This window comes from Phocoena phocoena, chromosome 13, assembly GCF_963924675.1.
Source record: "Phocoena phocoena chromosome 13, mPhoPho1.1, whole genome shotgun sequence".
Lineage (NCBI taxonomy): Eukaryota > Metazoa > Chordata > Mammalia > Artiodactyla > Phocoenidae > Phocoena > Phocoena phocoena.
This window is the reverse complement of record NC_089231.1, coordinates 41624289-41640180: the sequence shown is the minus strand read 5'-3', so window position 1 is coordinate 41640180 and position 15892 is coordinate 41624289. Positions and strand designations below refer to the sequence as shown.

Below are 15892 nucleotides of genomic sequence, written 5' to 3'. Positions count from 1 at the left end.
AGAGACACCGAACCAATAGATATTAATAAAACAGAACAGGATAAAATGACACTAACTGAAGTTTTAAGGTTAAGAGTTGTAGGCCTGCTAGAATAAAGACTTTTCCTTTTTAACATTCAGAGTAGGGATACAGACATTCTGCCTAATATATTATTTTTCTACATATAGAAAGGAATTTTTCTATTCCTTTCCCTGGAAAGGAATATTCTATTCATATTGAAAGCAATTTTTAAAAGAGATCCAGTTTTTAAATTTTTCAGAAAAGCAATTTAAAATTAACGTAAGACTGAAACTTGGGTAAAAGCAAATGAAACAACTGAAATTCTCATAAACTTCATCTAGCAGGAGAGCTCCTAAACACAGGTAACCTGGCTTTTTCCATGCTTCCCTTCAGCCCGGTCAAAGCTTGGAAAACAGTTACACTGTGGACTGCCAGCGATAGTGACATTTATAAGATGTACATAAGAGAATGCCTAAGTTATTACTATTCATCTCTCTCCCAACACGGAGGCATTGGGGCAAGCAGAGGAAATTACATCCATAATTATAATTAGGGCAACGATGGAACTATGTTGATTGTCCCGTTTGTCCTTCTACCTGGAACATGACTAGTGATTGCATAAAGGAGAAAAAACATCATTCAAAAGTTGACCATAAGGAAAGCACTTCATGCATATTAACTCATTTATTTTGCCACACCATGCATATCATTATCTCCCTCTAAACAGGAGGAGAAAAAAAGTAAATAATTGGCCAAAAGTGACACAGATAGGAAGTGCTAGATTTGAAATTTGAAACTGAGTTTGTCTGGCTTCTAGCCTATTTTCTTTTAGCTATAGCATATGCTCTCCACTCGGAATTAAATGAACGTAATTATTGGCAGCTATGTATGTGAGTAATACATGTAAACTTACTGTATCACACCACAAGTTGTGTGTGTGTGTGTGTACATATACACATATATATGCAGACTGTTCTCTCCACTGAAAACACTGACTTTCCCTGCTAGTTCCTGGATTTCCACCAGTTACTTTTATTTTACATGTAGCAAGAAAGAGTTTTGAAACTTTATCTTTAATCGGACCATAACTGAAGAAACCTTTCTGGAAAGGCAGCTGTGCTTTAGCCTGTGATGAAATGCAAGACGTAAAAGACAACTAGAGAAGAGTCATATATTCCCTGAAGGTAGAATTCAGACAATAGCTGAGAAAAGTTAAGGACTGGAAGACAACTTCCTGCATTCATGATTTTTTTTTTTAACAATGTTACCACATTAATTTTGAAGTCACTTTCCAAATTGCTAAGCACACTTGCATTCAATTTTCAGTAGAAAGATATACTTAAGTTCAAATATAAGTGATACCTGAATGATTCCCACTTCTTCTCCACTGTTAATGTAGATAATCAACCAAAAATATTGAAGGAAACACATTCAGTGCACCAGTAAAGGTTAATATATACACAGGGACAAATGAAGGGGGGAAGAAAAGACCTAAAAGACACTAGAATTCAACAATGACTAAAAAAAATTACTTATGATAGCCTTTACATATTCCTAAAATGTGTCATTTTATGTGGATTTTTAAAAAGAGCTCATGAGTAACAGAATATACACCCTCCAATTTTTTTCTCTAGTCAGATCAGATTGCAATAAAATTTAAGTTGTATAACGACTAGATATTTCAAGGAATGATATACTGCAGATAGGTAAAAACAAATAGCATTCAAAAGTTAATCCAATATTAAAGGACCACCATTTCCTGCAGAGTGAAAACATAGAAAGATTTGCAAAAAAGGCAAAGTAAATAAAATGACCGCTAAATCTATTGGTAATATTATTAAGACAAAATGACACGTTTTAATGATTAGTTGTATAAGTATGGTTTCTTGGCCATGTAGGATAAGGGAGAAAAAGAAAGTCAATAATCGTGCATGCTCTATGAGCTAATGTGTTAGAAGTAGGAAAAAAATATTAATCCTAATGGGAACCATTATAACTGCGATAGGTATCTAGCTAATTCTACCAGTGACTAGCCAGTTCCAGCATTAGTATTGAGAACTAAATTCTGACCCAACAGTCTAGGGCCCTAATAGCACTACACCATTTCATTTCAAATTGCATTTAGTTTTATGCCCCATTAGTTGAACATTAGAATTAAATTCATTGTGGCGTCACGTGCACAGTTTTGCTGGCAATGCAGCAGTGGTTTTTCCTTTTTTTTCCTACAATCTATTATTACTCCATAAAATGGAAATGTTTTCTAGTTAGGATTCAGTTGAGAAATACCAGAAGGCAGAAAGTGAGGCCAGAAGAAACCTTCATGATATTAGGAAAAGGTGAGACTACTTTAGATGTGGAAACAAAAAATAAACTTGGGAAAGAAAAGAATCTTCAGATAGGACATTCTCAAGAGGGAATGGATGATGTTTCAGATACTATTTATACATTCAAAGTTGGTATCCAGCCCTACCCCAAAATGCAGAAAACATCTTCAAAACGTTGATGCAAAATGATATATGTTGGAAATGTGTTTACCAATTCATTGGAAGTGTTTAGCATGCATTATGGCAGTGGATCAGATTCTCTACATTGCATTTAGGAAAACACCGGGTGAGAGACTTGGGATTATGTCATATTTCTCTTTTAATTAAAGGTCTCTAATAAGTGGATTTCAAAGATTAAATCACTTTAAATTGCTTTTGGCACCTAAACAGATTTGGCTGCCACACTACTCCTGACGGTGAAGCCACTTGTTTTTTGTTGGTTTGTTTTCATTGAATACAACTGAACTTATGTATTCCTACCTTACAAAGTCCTATCAAGTTTAGGTAGCTATTTTGTGAAAATGAATTATCATAAGAGTACACAGTTAGTGATATTAGTAGATCAATATACAGTTTTTTTCCCTATTAGTATCCAGAGATACAACCCTGGCTTAGGAGGCAGGCAAAATGAGTATGTTCAGTAACATTAGTCTACGCCAAAGTATCTTAAGAAGCTAGGTCATTATCATTAGTCATGATAAAGATGTCTCCTCAGATATGTAAGTCAAAAGAAAGTTTATGTGGCAGAGTTATGTAAGGAAACTTACAATAGTGCCTGCCCACAAACCATGCAATTTGGAAACAGCCAAGAAACAAAACCATAGAGAAGGAGAGATAAATACAACATGTATTAGGGGTTATTATGCAACTATAAAGATTCAATATGACCCTGGAGATATAGCAAAAAATAGTTATGGAAAAGAAGCTATTTCTTATGCTCAGTAGCTAATTTTCAAACATATGTACCTGTATTTGAAACTTTGAGCATTTCACACATTTTTCTGTATCTGAAAAAAAAATGGATCCAGACTGATATTGTGTATAAATATAGCTGAAAACAGTTAATATAAAGGTAGCCAAAAGCAAAGTTCAATAAGAATTTTAAAAAAGGATATTATTCTGATTGCTGATAAAGTATTTCTGATGTACACTTTGCTCATATTGGAAAAGAATAATTTACTCTTCAATTTTCCTAGAAAGGATGAATTATCTATAGTAAGATGATTTCATAAAATGTTTAATTAAATAAAAAACTAGATTAAAGTGTCTAGATCGAACAGTAAGTATAATTAAGAACTTTAGAAATAATATATAACTCCATTTTGACAATATATATTCAATATCTAACAGTTAGTTACATCTGTTTTCTAGATAATTTACAATAAAAGCATTATATATTTTCATTTTTAAATGTTCAAGGGCACTAGGCCTATGAAAATAACACATATTTTTAGATAACTTATACTGGAAAATTAAGAAAGGCATACCCTTCAGGGCAAATGTATTTAATATAATGTAACATAAGAAAAGCACATAAAATTTTCTTATTCATGTGACTATAAGTATTAAATAAGAAATACCTGAACACATTAATATGTTTTGAAGGGGAAGGACTGTTAAGACAATAGTGGTAGTACAAAAGTTCATATGTTCCAGTAGATAATTTATATATTATGATTTGAACACATATTATATATTGAATATATAACACAACTAATCTTCCCATTTGTGGGCATTTGACTGGGACTACCACATTTTATGCACATTTAAAGAAAAGAAAATGATAATGCTAGAAACAGGTTTCTAGCAATATATGCAACAGACTTAGTGAACATACAACCAAAATAGAATTCAATAATAATAGTTTAAATGTTGGGTGTGACCATGATATAGTCTAATTTATGTTGAAGATAGAACACTCATAGCTATTTAACCCATCTTTAATAAGCATATAATGTCAAATTTCAAAATGCATGCCTTTTTCTTTTCCTTTTTTGTTTTTTTAACTTACTGCTTTGTAAGTTCTCTTTTGTCCAGCATGTTTCCGAATTTGTTCTCCATTTGGCCCTGTTTCCACATGCATTGAATAGATAATGTCAAAGAAATCTTCAACCACAGCTACCCGCCGCAAAGATAGCTTCTCATCTACCCCTACGCCATCCTGGAAACAAAGCCAAAAAAAAAAAAAAGGCACAAGATTAATAAAGAAATATGGAAATATGTATTTAATATATAAGGTTGACACAGAAAGTTCATTAGACAAAAACATTTTAATAAACTGATCCAAATCATCTAGATAGTAAAGTTCAAAAAATTATGATTGAATATCTCATTTTATATATTATTTACATACAAAACTTTAAGAAACTTTAAGAAAAAAGATATTTGGCATAGTCAATCACGCTTACCCATTAATGCCACCTTTTAAATTTTAAAATGACTTAGTTGTAACCATCAGTGTAACTTTCTTAAGTTACTCTGAAATACATTATTAAGGTCCAGTAATTTTTTTACTGTAATAATTTCTTCTAGATATTGATTTCTTATCTAATCAATATCTATTGTGTCCCTGGGTACTGGGCATTCTGATTAGAGAAATGAAAGAAGTAATATGAAACCTCTACCCTTAGTATCATACAATCTAGGAAAGAAAATTCATCTACTCTGCTATCCATATTAGACTAAGGGAGAGTATGGGTTAAAGGTTAAAAATGTGAGCTCTGGAGATGATCTAGGTGTGAACTTTGGATCATCCACTCAGAAGTTGTGTATTTTGTGCAAATCTTTTATACCTCTCGAAATCTGTTTTCTCACCTGTAAAATAGGGATAATAGAGCCTCCTTCGCAGACCTGTAATCATTAAATGAAATAATGTATGTAAAGGATATAACCCAATATTTGGCATATAGTGAACAGTCAATAAGTGGTGGCTTTTGCCATTTTGATGATCATGATAAAAATATAAGTCAAGTAGTAGGGGAGTTCAGAGAATAAAGATGTCACCTTTTACTGAAGCAACTTCATGCAAGAAACAGAATTTGACATGGGTGGGAGCTGAAGCAGGGGATAAGTCATGGCAGTGGGAAAGACAGCAAAGAGCCAAAATTTTCCGTACATGACTGAGAAGAATAAATAATAAGTTTGGAATGAGATAAGAGATAAATTTAACCTTACATGGCTGCCACATGAATGAATTCACTACTTCTGAGTGGAGGATCCAAAGTCAACACCTACATACCCTCTAGGGCTCCCGTTTTTAACCTTTAGCCCATCTGTCCCTTAGTCTAATGCTGACAACACAGTAGATGCATTTTCATTTCTGAAATGAAAGGGTTTCCTACTTGCAAACACACACACACACACACACACATACACACACACACTCACACACACACTCTCACACAACGTTCTTAGTCAGACCTTGAGGCATAACCTGAAGTAACATGACAGCCCCATAAATGCTGGCATACAACACAAGAAGATGATTAACCTGAGCAAACTCATTACGCAGTCAATGAATCAAATGGCAAAAGCCTCTTTGAACAGTAGTGCCAGCAGACTGAGCTTACTGCAAAACTGAAAGCAAATCACCTGATGCTTTTTGTTAGTTTGGTTTTTATTTTATTTATTTATTTCTTCTGGTTTACAATAGGTCTCAGTAGCAGCAGTGCCTAAAGCAGGATATTCAAATAACTATATACATTAAGAGTTATATATGGCCAAACAGCCAGGCATTCCACCTTTGTTAAATTTGAAGTGCTCCCTCACAAATTATCTGTGATGCATGTGGTTCCTCACTAGGTTTCAGACCTTTCTGACTTCTCTCCTTTAACATCTTGAGCCATTTCTTTTTCTACACTGGGCTCCATGGATAATCTTTCATTGCCTTATGATGCAAGACCAATCTGCAGTGAGAGGACAGGGAAGCTGCATGAATCACAGCAGTGACCAGCCAGGAAATTAGTTGAAACTTAGAGGATAGTGTCAGGGAAGCACCATTTCAGATGTCCACCCACCAGCTCTCCTGGCCCACCCCCTCCTCCTCAGAGAACATCCACTCTTCCTAGGCTCGAAATCCAAATTCTAAGTCCACAGACTAGCAAAACTACCCTCAAAACTTCATCTTTTCTCTCAGAAATAAAACTTAGAGTTTCCTCTCAGTTCCTTTGCCAGATAACCAAAAATACAGTAATTTCATACAGTTAGTAAACTATGAGTGATGTAGGGATCATAGCCTATGAATTCATTCCTTCAGCACGTATCCTGAAAGTACCAACTACTGCCAAGCCCTCTTCTGCTAGGTGCTGAAGTTATCAAAGTGTATGAGACAGATAACCCAGGTTTTTGTGGTTTTCAGTCTAGTAGAGAAAATATTAAACAAATCATTGCTATGGCTATATATTAATTTCCTGTAGCTTCTGTAACAAATTACCACAAAATGGATGGCTTACAAAAAAGCAAATTACTGTAGCTTTGTAGTATAGTCTGAAATCAGGGAGCCTGATTCCTCCAGCTCCTTTTTTCGTTCTCAAGATTGCTTTGGCTATTCGGAGTCTTTTGTGTTTCCATACAAATTGAAAAAATTTTTGTTCTAGTTCTGTGAAAAATGCCAGTGGATAGACCTAGAGTCTGTCATACAGAGTGAAGTAAGTCAGAAAGAAAAAGACAAATACTGTATGCTAACACATATATATGAAATTTAAGGAAAAAAATGTCATGAAGAACCTAGGGGTAAGACAGGAATAAAGACACAGACCTACTGGAGAACGGACTTGAGGATATGGGGAGGGGGAAGGGTGAGCTGTGACAAAGCGAGAGAGAGGCATGGACATATACACACTAACAAACATAAGGTAGATAGCTAGTGGGAAGCAGCCGCATGGCACAGGGATATCAGCTCGGTGCTTTGTGACCACCTGGAGGGGTGGGATAGGGAGGGTGGGAGGGAGGGAGACGCAAGAGGGAAGAGATATGGGAACATATGTATATGTATAACTGATTCCCTTTGTTATAAAGCAGAAACTAACACACCATTGTAAAGCAATTATACCCCAAAAAAGATGTTTAAAAAAAAAAAAAAAAAAGCAAATTTATTCTCCCATAGTCCTGGAAGCTAGAAGTTCAAAATCAAGATGTTGACAGAGCTGGTCTCCCTTTAAAAGCTCTAGGGAAGAATCCATTCTTTGTCTTTTCCAGGCTCTGGAGGTTGCTAGCATTCATGGCTTGAGGCCATATCACATTGACTTCTCTTTGATGTGTTTCTCCTCTGTGTCTCTCATTTACAAGGACCCATCTTATATGAGGGAATGTAGGGCCTGACCAGATAGTCCAGGATAATCTCCTCCTATCAAGATCCTTAATTTAATTGCATCTTCAAAGACTCTCTTCCCCAAGTAACTTTTACAAATTCCCAGAATTGGGATTTGAAGTGTTTGGGCAGGCATTATTCAACTGACTACAGGTAATATGTATCAGAGTACAGAAGGTACAAGTTGTGCTATGGGAGCATATATTGGAAATGGCTTACAATTATTGGCCAACAGTAAACACTCCCTGATTTCAGACTATACTACAAATCTACAGTAATCAAAACAGTATGGCACTGGCATAAAAACAGAAGCATAGATCAGTGGAAGAGGACAGACAGCCCAGAAATAAACCCACGCACTTATGGTCAATTAATCTACCTCAAAGGAGGCAAGAATACACAGTGGAGAAAAGACAGTCTCTTTAATAAGTGGTGCTGGGAAAACTGGACAGCTACATGTAAAAGAATGAAACAAAAACGTTCTTTAACACCATATACAATCTCATTTACTATTGCATCAAAAAGAATAAAATACTGAGGAATAAACTTGCTTAAGGAGACAAAAGACCTGTACTCCAAAAACTATAAGACGTCAATGAAAGAGTTAAAGGTGACACAAACAGATGGAAAGAGATACTGTGTTCCTGTACTAAAAGAATTAATATTGTTAAAATGACCATACTACCAAGGCAATCTACAGATTCAATGCAATCTCTATTAAAATACCAATGGCATTTTTCACAGAACTAGAACAATTAATTTTAAAATTTGTATGGAAACACAAAAGACCCCAAATAGCCAAAGCAATATTGGGAAAGAAAAATGGAGTTGCAGGTATCAGGCTCCCTGACTTCACACTATACTACAAATCTACAGAGATTAAAACAGCATGGTACTGGCAGAAAAACAGAAATATATATATATAATGGAATATTACCCAGACATAAAAAAGAATTAGATGTTGCCATTTGCGACAACACGGATGACCTAGAGAGTATTATGCTAAGTGAAATCGTTCAGAGAAAGACAAATACTGTATGATTTCACTTACATGTAGAATCTAAAAAACAAAACAAGTGAACAAACATAACAAAACAGAAACAGAGTCACAGACACAGAGAACAAAGAGATGGTTGCCAGAGGGACAGGGCATAGGGGATGAGTGAAATAGGTAGGAGAAATTAACAGGTATAGACTTCCAGTTACAAAATAAATGAGTCACAGGGATGAAATGTATGGCATGGGAAATATAGTCAATAACAATGTAATATCTTTGTATATTAACTAGTCTTATTGTGGTGATCATTTTGTAATGTATAGAAACACTGAATCACTACATATGCACTGGGAGCTAACAGAATGTTATAGATCAGTCATACTTCAAAAAGCAAACAGTCATAGAAAAAGAAATCAGATTTGTGGTTACTTGAAGAGAAAGGTAAGAGTAGGGGAAATTGGATTAAAGTGGTCAAAAGGTACAAACTTCCAGTTATAAGTCCTAGGGATATAATATACAACATGATTAATATAATTAACACTACTGTATGTTATATATGAAAGTTGTTAAGAGTTTTCATCACAAGGAAAAAATTATTTTTCTCCTTTTACTTTGTATTTATATGAGATGATTGATGTCTACTAAACTTATTGTGGTAATCATCTCATGATGTATGTAAGTCAAATTATTCTGCTGTACACCTTAAATTTATAGTGTTGCATTTCAATTATATCTCAATAAAACTGGATGGCCAAAAAAATAAGAAAAGTCTCAAATCAGATTCCTACCTTTCCACCTTAAGTAAGCAGAAAAAGAGTGAAGTAAAATGAAGCAAAAGGGGGAAATATTTAAAAAGAGGAGAAACAAATAAAAGAGAATAGAAAACAATGAACAAGATCAGTAAATTCAAAGAGTAGTCTTTGAAAGAGTTTTTTAAATGACAAAACTTTAGCTTTACTGCTCCAAATAAAGAGGGAGAAGACTCAAATTACTAAAATCAGGAATAAAAGAAATATCCCCACTGACCTGACAAAAATAAAAAAGGGTTTAAAAATATTATAAACAACTGTATGCTGACAAATCAAATAACCACATAAAATGAACAATTCCTAGAAAGATGTAAATTACTGAAATTGACTAAAAAAATAGAAAATCTGAATAGGTTTGTGACAAGTAAAGATACAAAATTAGTAATGAAAAAACGCTTTCACAAAGAAAAACCCAGGTTCAGAGGGTTTTACTGGACTAAACATTCAAGGAATAATGGCCAATTCATCAGAAAAACAGATGAGAAAACACTTCTGAAATCACTCTATGAGGCCAGGATTACCTTTATATCAAAACTAAATACATCACAAGGAAAAAAACTACAGACAGATATATTTTATGAATATAGATATACAAATCTTCAACAAAACACTAACAAATTCCAATCATATATATAGTAATTATTATTATATACCACAACCAAGTAGGATAATCCCAAGTTGGTTTAACTCAAGAAAATGAATTAATGTAATAAACCATTTTAATAGAGTAAAGGGGAAAAAGCATATGATCACCTCAACAGATGCAGAAAAATATTTGACAAAAGGAACATACTTTTCTGGCAAAAACTTAGTAAACTAGGAATAGAAAGGAATCCTCAATCTGATAAAGGACATCTTTAAAAACCCCACAACAAATATCTTATTTAATGGTGAAAGACTGAATGTTTTCCCTCTAAGAACAGGGGCAAGACAAGAATGTCTTCTCAAGCCACTCTACTTAACACGTATTTTGAGCTTCTAGTCAGTGCAATTAGGCAAGAAAAGGCCCCTAGATTGGAAAAGAGGAATAAAACTATCTCTCTTTGCAGATGACATAATCTTATACATAAAAAAGCCTAAGGAATCCACTAAAAAACCTTAGAATTCATAAATGAATTCTGCAAAGTTAACATTCAAAATCAATATACAAAAATCAGTTGTATTTCTGTTCATTAGCAATGAACAACCCAAAAATAAATTAGGAAAAATAATTATATTTATAATGGCATATAAAAGAACAGAATACTAGGTATTAATTTAGATTTAACTACGTTATAGTTAACAAAAAAGTGCAAAACTTGAACACTGACAGCTGCAAAACATTATAAGAAATTTAAAATCATCTAAATAAATGTAAAGACATCCTATGTTCATGGATCAGAAGGCTTAATATTGTTAAGATGGCAATACTCCAAAAAATAATTTACAGATTCAATGCAATTGCTATTAAAAAGCTAACTAGCTTTTTTGCAGAAATTGACAAGTTACAATTCATATGTAACTGCAAAATATTAAGAAAAAACAAAATAGTCTTTTAAAAGAAGAAATTTGGAGGTCTTATACTTCTTAATTTCAAAAGCTACTATAAATCTAAAGTAATAAACATAGCATGGTACTGGCATGAGAACAGATATATAGATCAATGGGTTAGAACTGAGCTTCCAGAGATAAATCCTTACACATATTTTCAATTCATTTCCAACAGGAGTGTCAAGATAAGGCAACTGGGAAAGAATAGTCTTTTCAACAAGTGGTGCTGAGACAACTGGATACCCAATGCAACAGAATGAAGTAGAATCCCTATGTCACACCACAAAAATTAAATCACAATGGATCATCTACCTAAACATAAGAGCTAAAACTTACAAGAAAACAGGAGTAAATATTTTTAATCTTTAGTAAGGCAAGGTCTTCTCAGTTATGATACCAAAAGCAAAAGCAACAATAGAAAAACTAATAAATTGGACTACACCAAAATGTTTTTTTAATTCATGCTGCAAATGATACAATCAAAAAAGTGAAATGAGAGTCCATAAAAATGAGAGAAAATATTTGAAAATCATATGTCTAATAAGAGACTTTCATCTGTAATACATGAAAACACTTGCAACTCAATAATAGAAAGAAAAATGACCCAATTAAAAATTGGTAAATGTCTTACAGACATTTCTCTAGAGATGTTCAAATGGCCAAAAAGCACAACAAAACATGCTCGACATCATAGGTAATTAGGGAAATATAAATCAAAACCTCAATAAGATACTACCTCACATTCACTGAGATTGTTATAATCAAAAATAATAAATATTGGTGAGGATATAGAAAAATTAGAACCCTCATGCATTGCTGATGGGAATGCAAAATAATGCCATTGCTTTGGAAAGTTTGGCAGTAACCTGGAAAATCAAACATAGACTTACCAAATGACTCAACAAGCCCACACATTTGTATATATTCAAGAGAACTGAAAATATACATTCACATAAAATATATTGTACATAACAAAGCAGCATATTCATAATAGCCAAAAAAGTGGAAACAATTCAAATGTCCCTGAACTGATGAATATATAGAAACACAGTGTGTTTATACAAAAAAAAAACTATACAAAGAAATAAAAAGAGATGAAATATTGATTCATGCTATGCCATGGAAGAACCTGGAAGATATCAAGATAAGTAAAAGTGCCAGACACACAAAAAATCACATATTATATGACTCCAGAAGAGGCAAATTTACATAGATATATTTTACATTTGGTAGTGTGTATATGTCCATGCCACTCTCTCACTTCATCCCAGCTTACCCTTCCCCCTCCCCGTGTCCTCAAGTCCTTTCTTGGTTGCTTAGGACTTGGGAAGAGGAGAGAATGAGGATCGACTGCTAATGGGTACAAGTGTCTCTTAGAAGGGACAAAAATGTTCTAAAATTAGGTGGTGGTGATATTTTTATACTCTGTGAATATGCTAAAAACATTGAATTGTACACTTTAAATGAATGGATTGTGTGGTGTGTGAGTTATATCTCAATAAAGCTGTTAACTATGTGACCTCCAACAGTTTTGGATTTTGAGTTTAAAGATGCAAAAAAACAGGAAGAGGAGCTCATACAATACAAATTTAAACAGTCTGCAAACACATGAGCATCCAGTGCAAATAGAAGTGGTTTAATCACCAAGGCTTATAGTTGTATACTGGTAAGTGTTTAACAGCTGTCTCATAAAAAATAAATACATAAGGTTACTGTAAATTTTAATGATATAAAAGATGTGTAGCATGTAACTTATAAATAATAATAAAATATACAATATTTTTATTGTAAATTCCATATAGACAATTAGCTCCCATGAGCTAATACAACCTAGCCCCAGGATTCCACTGTTTTTATGTCATTCAAGATGAGTGAATGACATATTTAACGAATTAAATGAGTCATTTATAGTATAGTTCCTGTGGTTAACCGCTGAGCAAAAAAGCCTCTGATAACAACAACAACAAAAAATTAACTGATCTAATGTGACAATTCAGGGTGCCATAAAAGAAATACAGCTTCTTTTGGATAAACTTTATATTAAAGCTAATATAATAGCAAAACTAATCAAGTTTGTAAATTGAGTCTGTGATGACAAATCTGTGCTTAAAAAAAAGATTTTTTTAACGCTCTTATTGTATTATATTAACATATTAAAATTATACTGAAGGAAAACAATGGTTAAGCTCAAAAATGAGTCACCCTCACTTACTTTCTGCTAGCTTACTGATCGCCAATTGTTAAGACGATACACATACACATAAAAATTTAAGGCAATCATATGAAATTGATAAATGAGAGACACCAAGCATGGAGAAGCTAACAGTATTATGATGAAATCAAAATGTCATTCATGTTAAAAGACTACCATGTAGTTCTACATGTATCTTCTTGGCCCTACAGGATCTGTTGTGAAGATACTATTCCTGAACCATTATGGGATAGATCTCTCTCCTGCAATCCTTCCTGACTACCATCCTCCACAGGAGACTGTATCTGCTTGGGAGGTAATATGGCAAGACATGGATACACACTGACACTAGTATGTCACTCAAGCATACTATTCAGATCAAAACAGGAACATTTATGAGAGTTTTCCACTCAATTAAAAATTGTAATTTGGGACTCCCCTGCTGGTGCAGTGGTTAAGAATCCGCCTGCCAATGCAGGGGACACGAGTTCAATCCCTGGGCTGGAAGATCCCACATGCCACAGAGCAACTAAGCCCATGTGTCACAACTACCAAGCCTGCGCTCTAGAGCCCACAAGTCACAACTACTGAGCCTGCATGCCACAACTACTGAAGCCCACCCGCCCTGCGCTGTGCAACAAGAGAAGCCCATGCACCGCAACGAAGAGTAGCCCCCACTCGCCGCAACTAGAGAAAGCCCACGAGCATCAACGAAGACCCAATGCAGCCAAAAATAAAATAAATTTACTTTTAAAAATTGTAATTAAAAGTCCAATTTTTGATACATCAAATATAACATCTACTGAAATAATTTTCTTTTAAATTATAATAGAGAATTCAAACTGAGGTCAATGAAGCACATATACTGCCTAGAAATCAATGAATGAAAATGATTATCACCTTCTCTCCCTCAGTCCAACTCTTATCAAACAGATATCCTAACTGGAAAAATCATTATCATAAATTAACTGATGTGATAGATAACAACTTCAGTGAAATATCTAGAAATAAAAGCCGTATGAAGGGTTTCCAATTCATAAGCAACAAATAAAACAACATAATAAAGAAAAAAGAAGAGACAGTGAAATAAATCTAAATCCCCAAAATTCAATTTTCAAGAGTCCTAAACTCAAGAATTTGCAGAGAACATCTATAAATAATCTAACCTAATTTTTACCAATACCTTTGAGGCTCCACCTAAACTGAGAGTTAGCCTTGCTCCTATCCTGTTCTGTTGACACCTTCTGCTCACTCTCCATTGGCAGATTAGTTGTTCTAGGCTGAGATACAACGATGAAAGATGAAAGAAGAGGGTTCAGTCTGCGAAGACTGAAAGGTATGCAAAACATAGCTTACCGCAACTACGTAAGGACACCCAGATGCTGTGGAATATAGCTCTGCAGGAGAGAAGCAATCAGGAAGCCCAGCAGTGGGGCAGTATGAAATACAGCTATTGGCAAGCCTTAGGAATTTACCTCTACTATGTGCAAGATACTACGATAGATCTTTAGCTGATTTTTTAGCTGATTTTTTTTAAACCAACTTGTATTTGTAAGATGTATCTCCCTTCCTGAAAGAGCCTGTGGTCTACCACTAGAAGTTTTGATAAAGTATGCTGAGACTATAATTAGTAGAGTATGATAAAGCCAATGTGCTCCAAGACAGGTTCCCAAACTTGGCTACACACTGGGATCTCCTGGTGAACTTTAAAGAACAGCCTGATACCTAAGATTCCTCCCACAGAGAATGTGATTGAATAGGTCAGGGGTGCACCTCGGCATGGGTTTTTTAAATACCTCCCTCAGTGATTCTGACATACAGCCAAAGTTGAGAAATCAGGGGAGGGGTGAATTAGAGATGAGGATGGAAGAGAATGCTGGGCTCACGGACGTCAGACGTCAGACCTGGTAGCCATTTATTACTTTACATGCAGCGGGAAACCATTCAAGGATTTTTTACAATGAGAATTCCAAAATAGATCAGTGCCCTAAAACAACTCCTGTAACAGTAAAATGTAAAGTATAACCAGATTAAACAAGGGAGGTAGTGACAAGAGAGGAAAGAAAGGCAAAGTTAAGAGAAAATTTGAGAAGGTAAAATTCACCCATTGCTGGTGATGGCTTACATGTAAAGGTGAGTTGAAGAATGAATGGATTTAAAATGAGGCAGAGAAGTGAATGAGACCAAAAAAGCGGGGGTGGGGGGGTGGTAGATGGCGTGGAGTAAAGAGTAGAATGAAAGGGAGAAATTGGTAGAAGTAGAAGCCAAGGGGCTGAGGTTCGAGGAAACAAGAAGCGCAAGAGCTGCTTTGCCCTGGTCCCTGCTAGTGTGGTGCCCACATGGTACTTTACCCTTGTAGCTACTCTTGGGGTCTGACAATGCTGCTATTGGGGTCTGTAGCTACTCTTGTAGCTACTCTTGGGGTCTGACAATGCTGCTATTCCCAGTTTACATACAGGACACGGGGCACAGAGTAACTTTCTCAAATCACTAGACTGTGCTAGGATACAAGGCAGGACTCTGGAGCACAAGCAGTTACCCCTATGAAGGCAAAAAGTGACAGGACAATACCCACCTCCACTCTCATTCAAGCAGAATGTGCTCATTTTCAAAGAGGCCATCTGCAGCCCTAAACTCTTTCTTTTTAACCTTAGGGAAGATCCTGCCACTTGGCCCTCAGGGCTTCAGTTCACTCGTATATTAAAAAAAAAAAAAAAAAAAAAATCTGATAA

The 15892-nt window shown here is 34.8% G+C and overlaps 1 protein-coding gene across 4 annotated transcripts in view; it reads right to left on the bottom strand.

The window, feature by feature from the left end:
- The window catches only part of NOL4 (nucleolar protein 4), a 394072-nt gene that overhangs the window by 284665 nt on the left and 93515 nt on the right, over nt 1-15892 (bottom strand). For 3 of the 4 annotated variants that reach the window (XM_065889362.1, XM_065889364.1, XM_065889365.1), the window contains exon 2: nt 4337-4486. In XM_065889362.1, coding sequence (XP_065745434.1) covers nt 4337-4486 — 150 coding nt within the window. Of the gene's footprint in view, nt 1-3291; nt 3355-4336; nt 4487-15892 lie in introns of all 4 variants that reach the window. The other variant, XM_065889363.1, reaches the window with a different exon arrangement.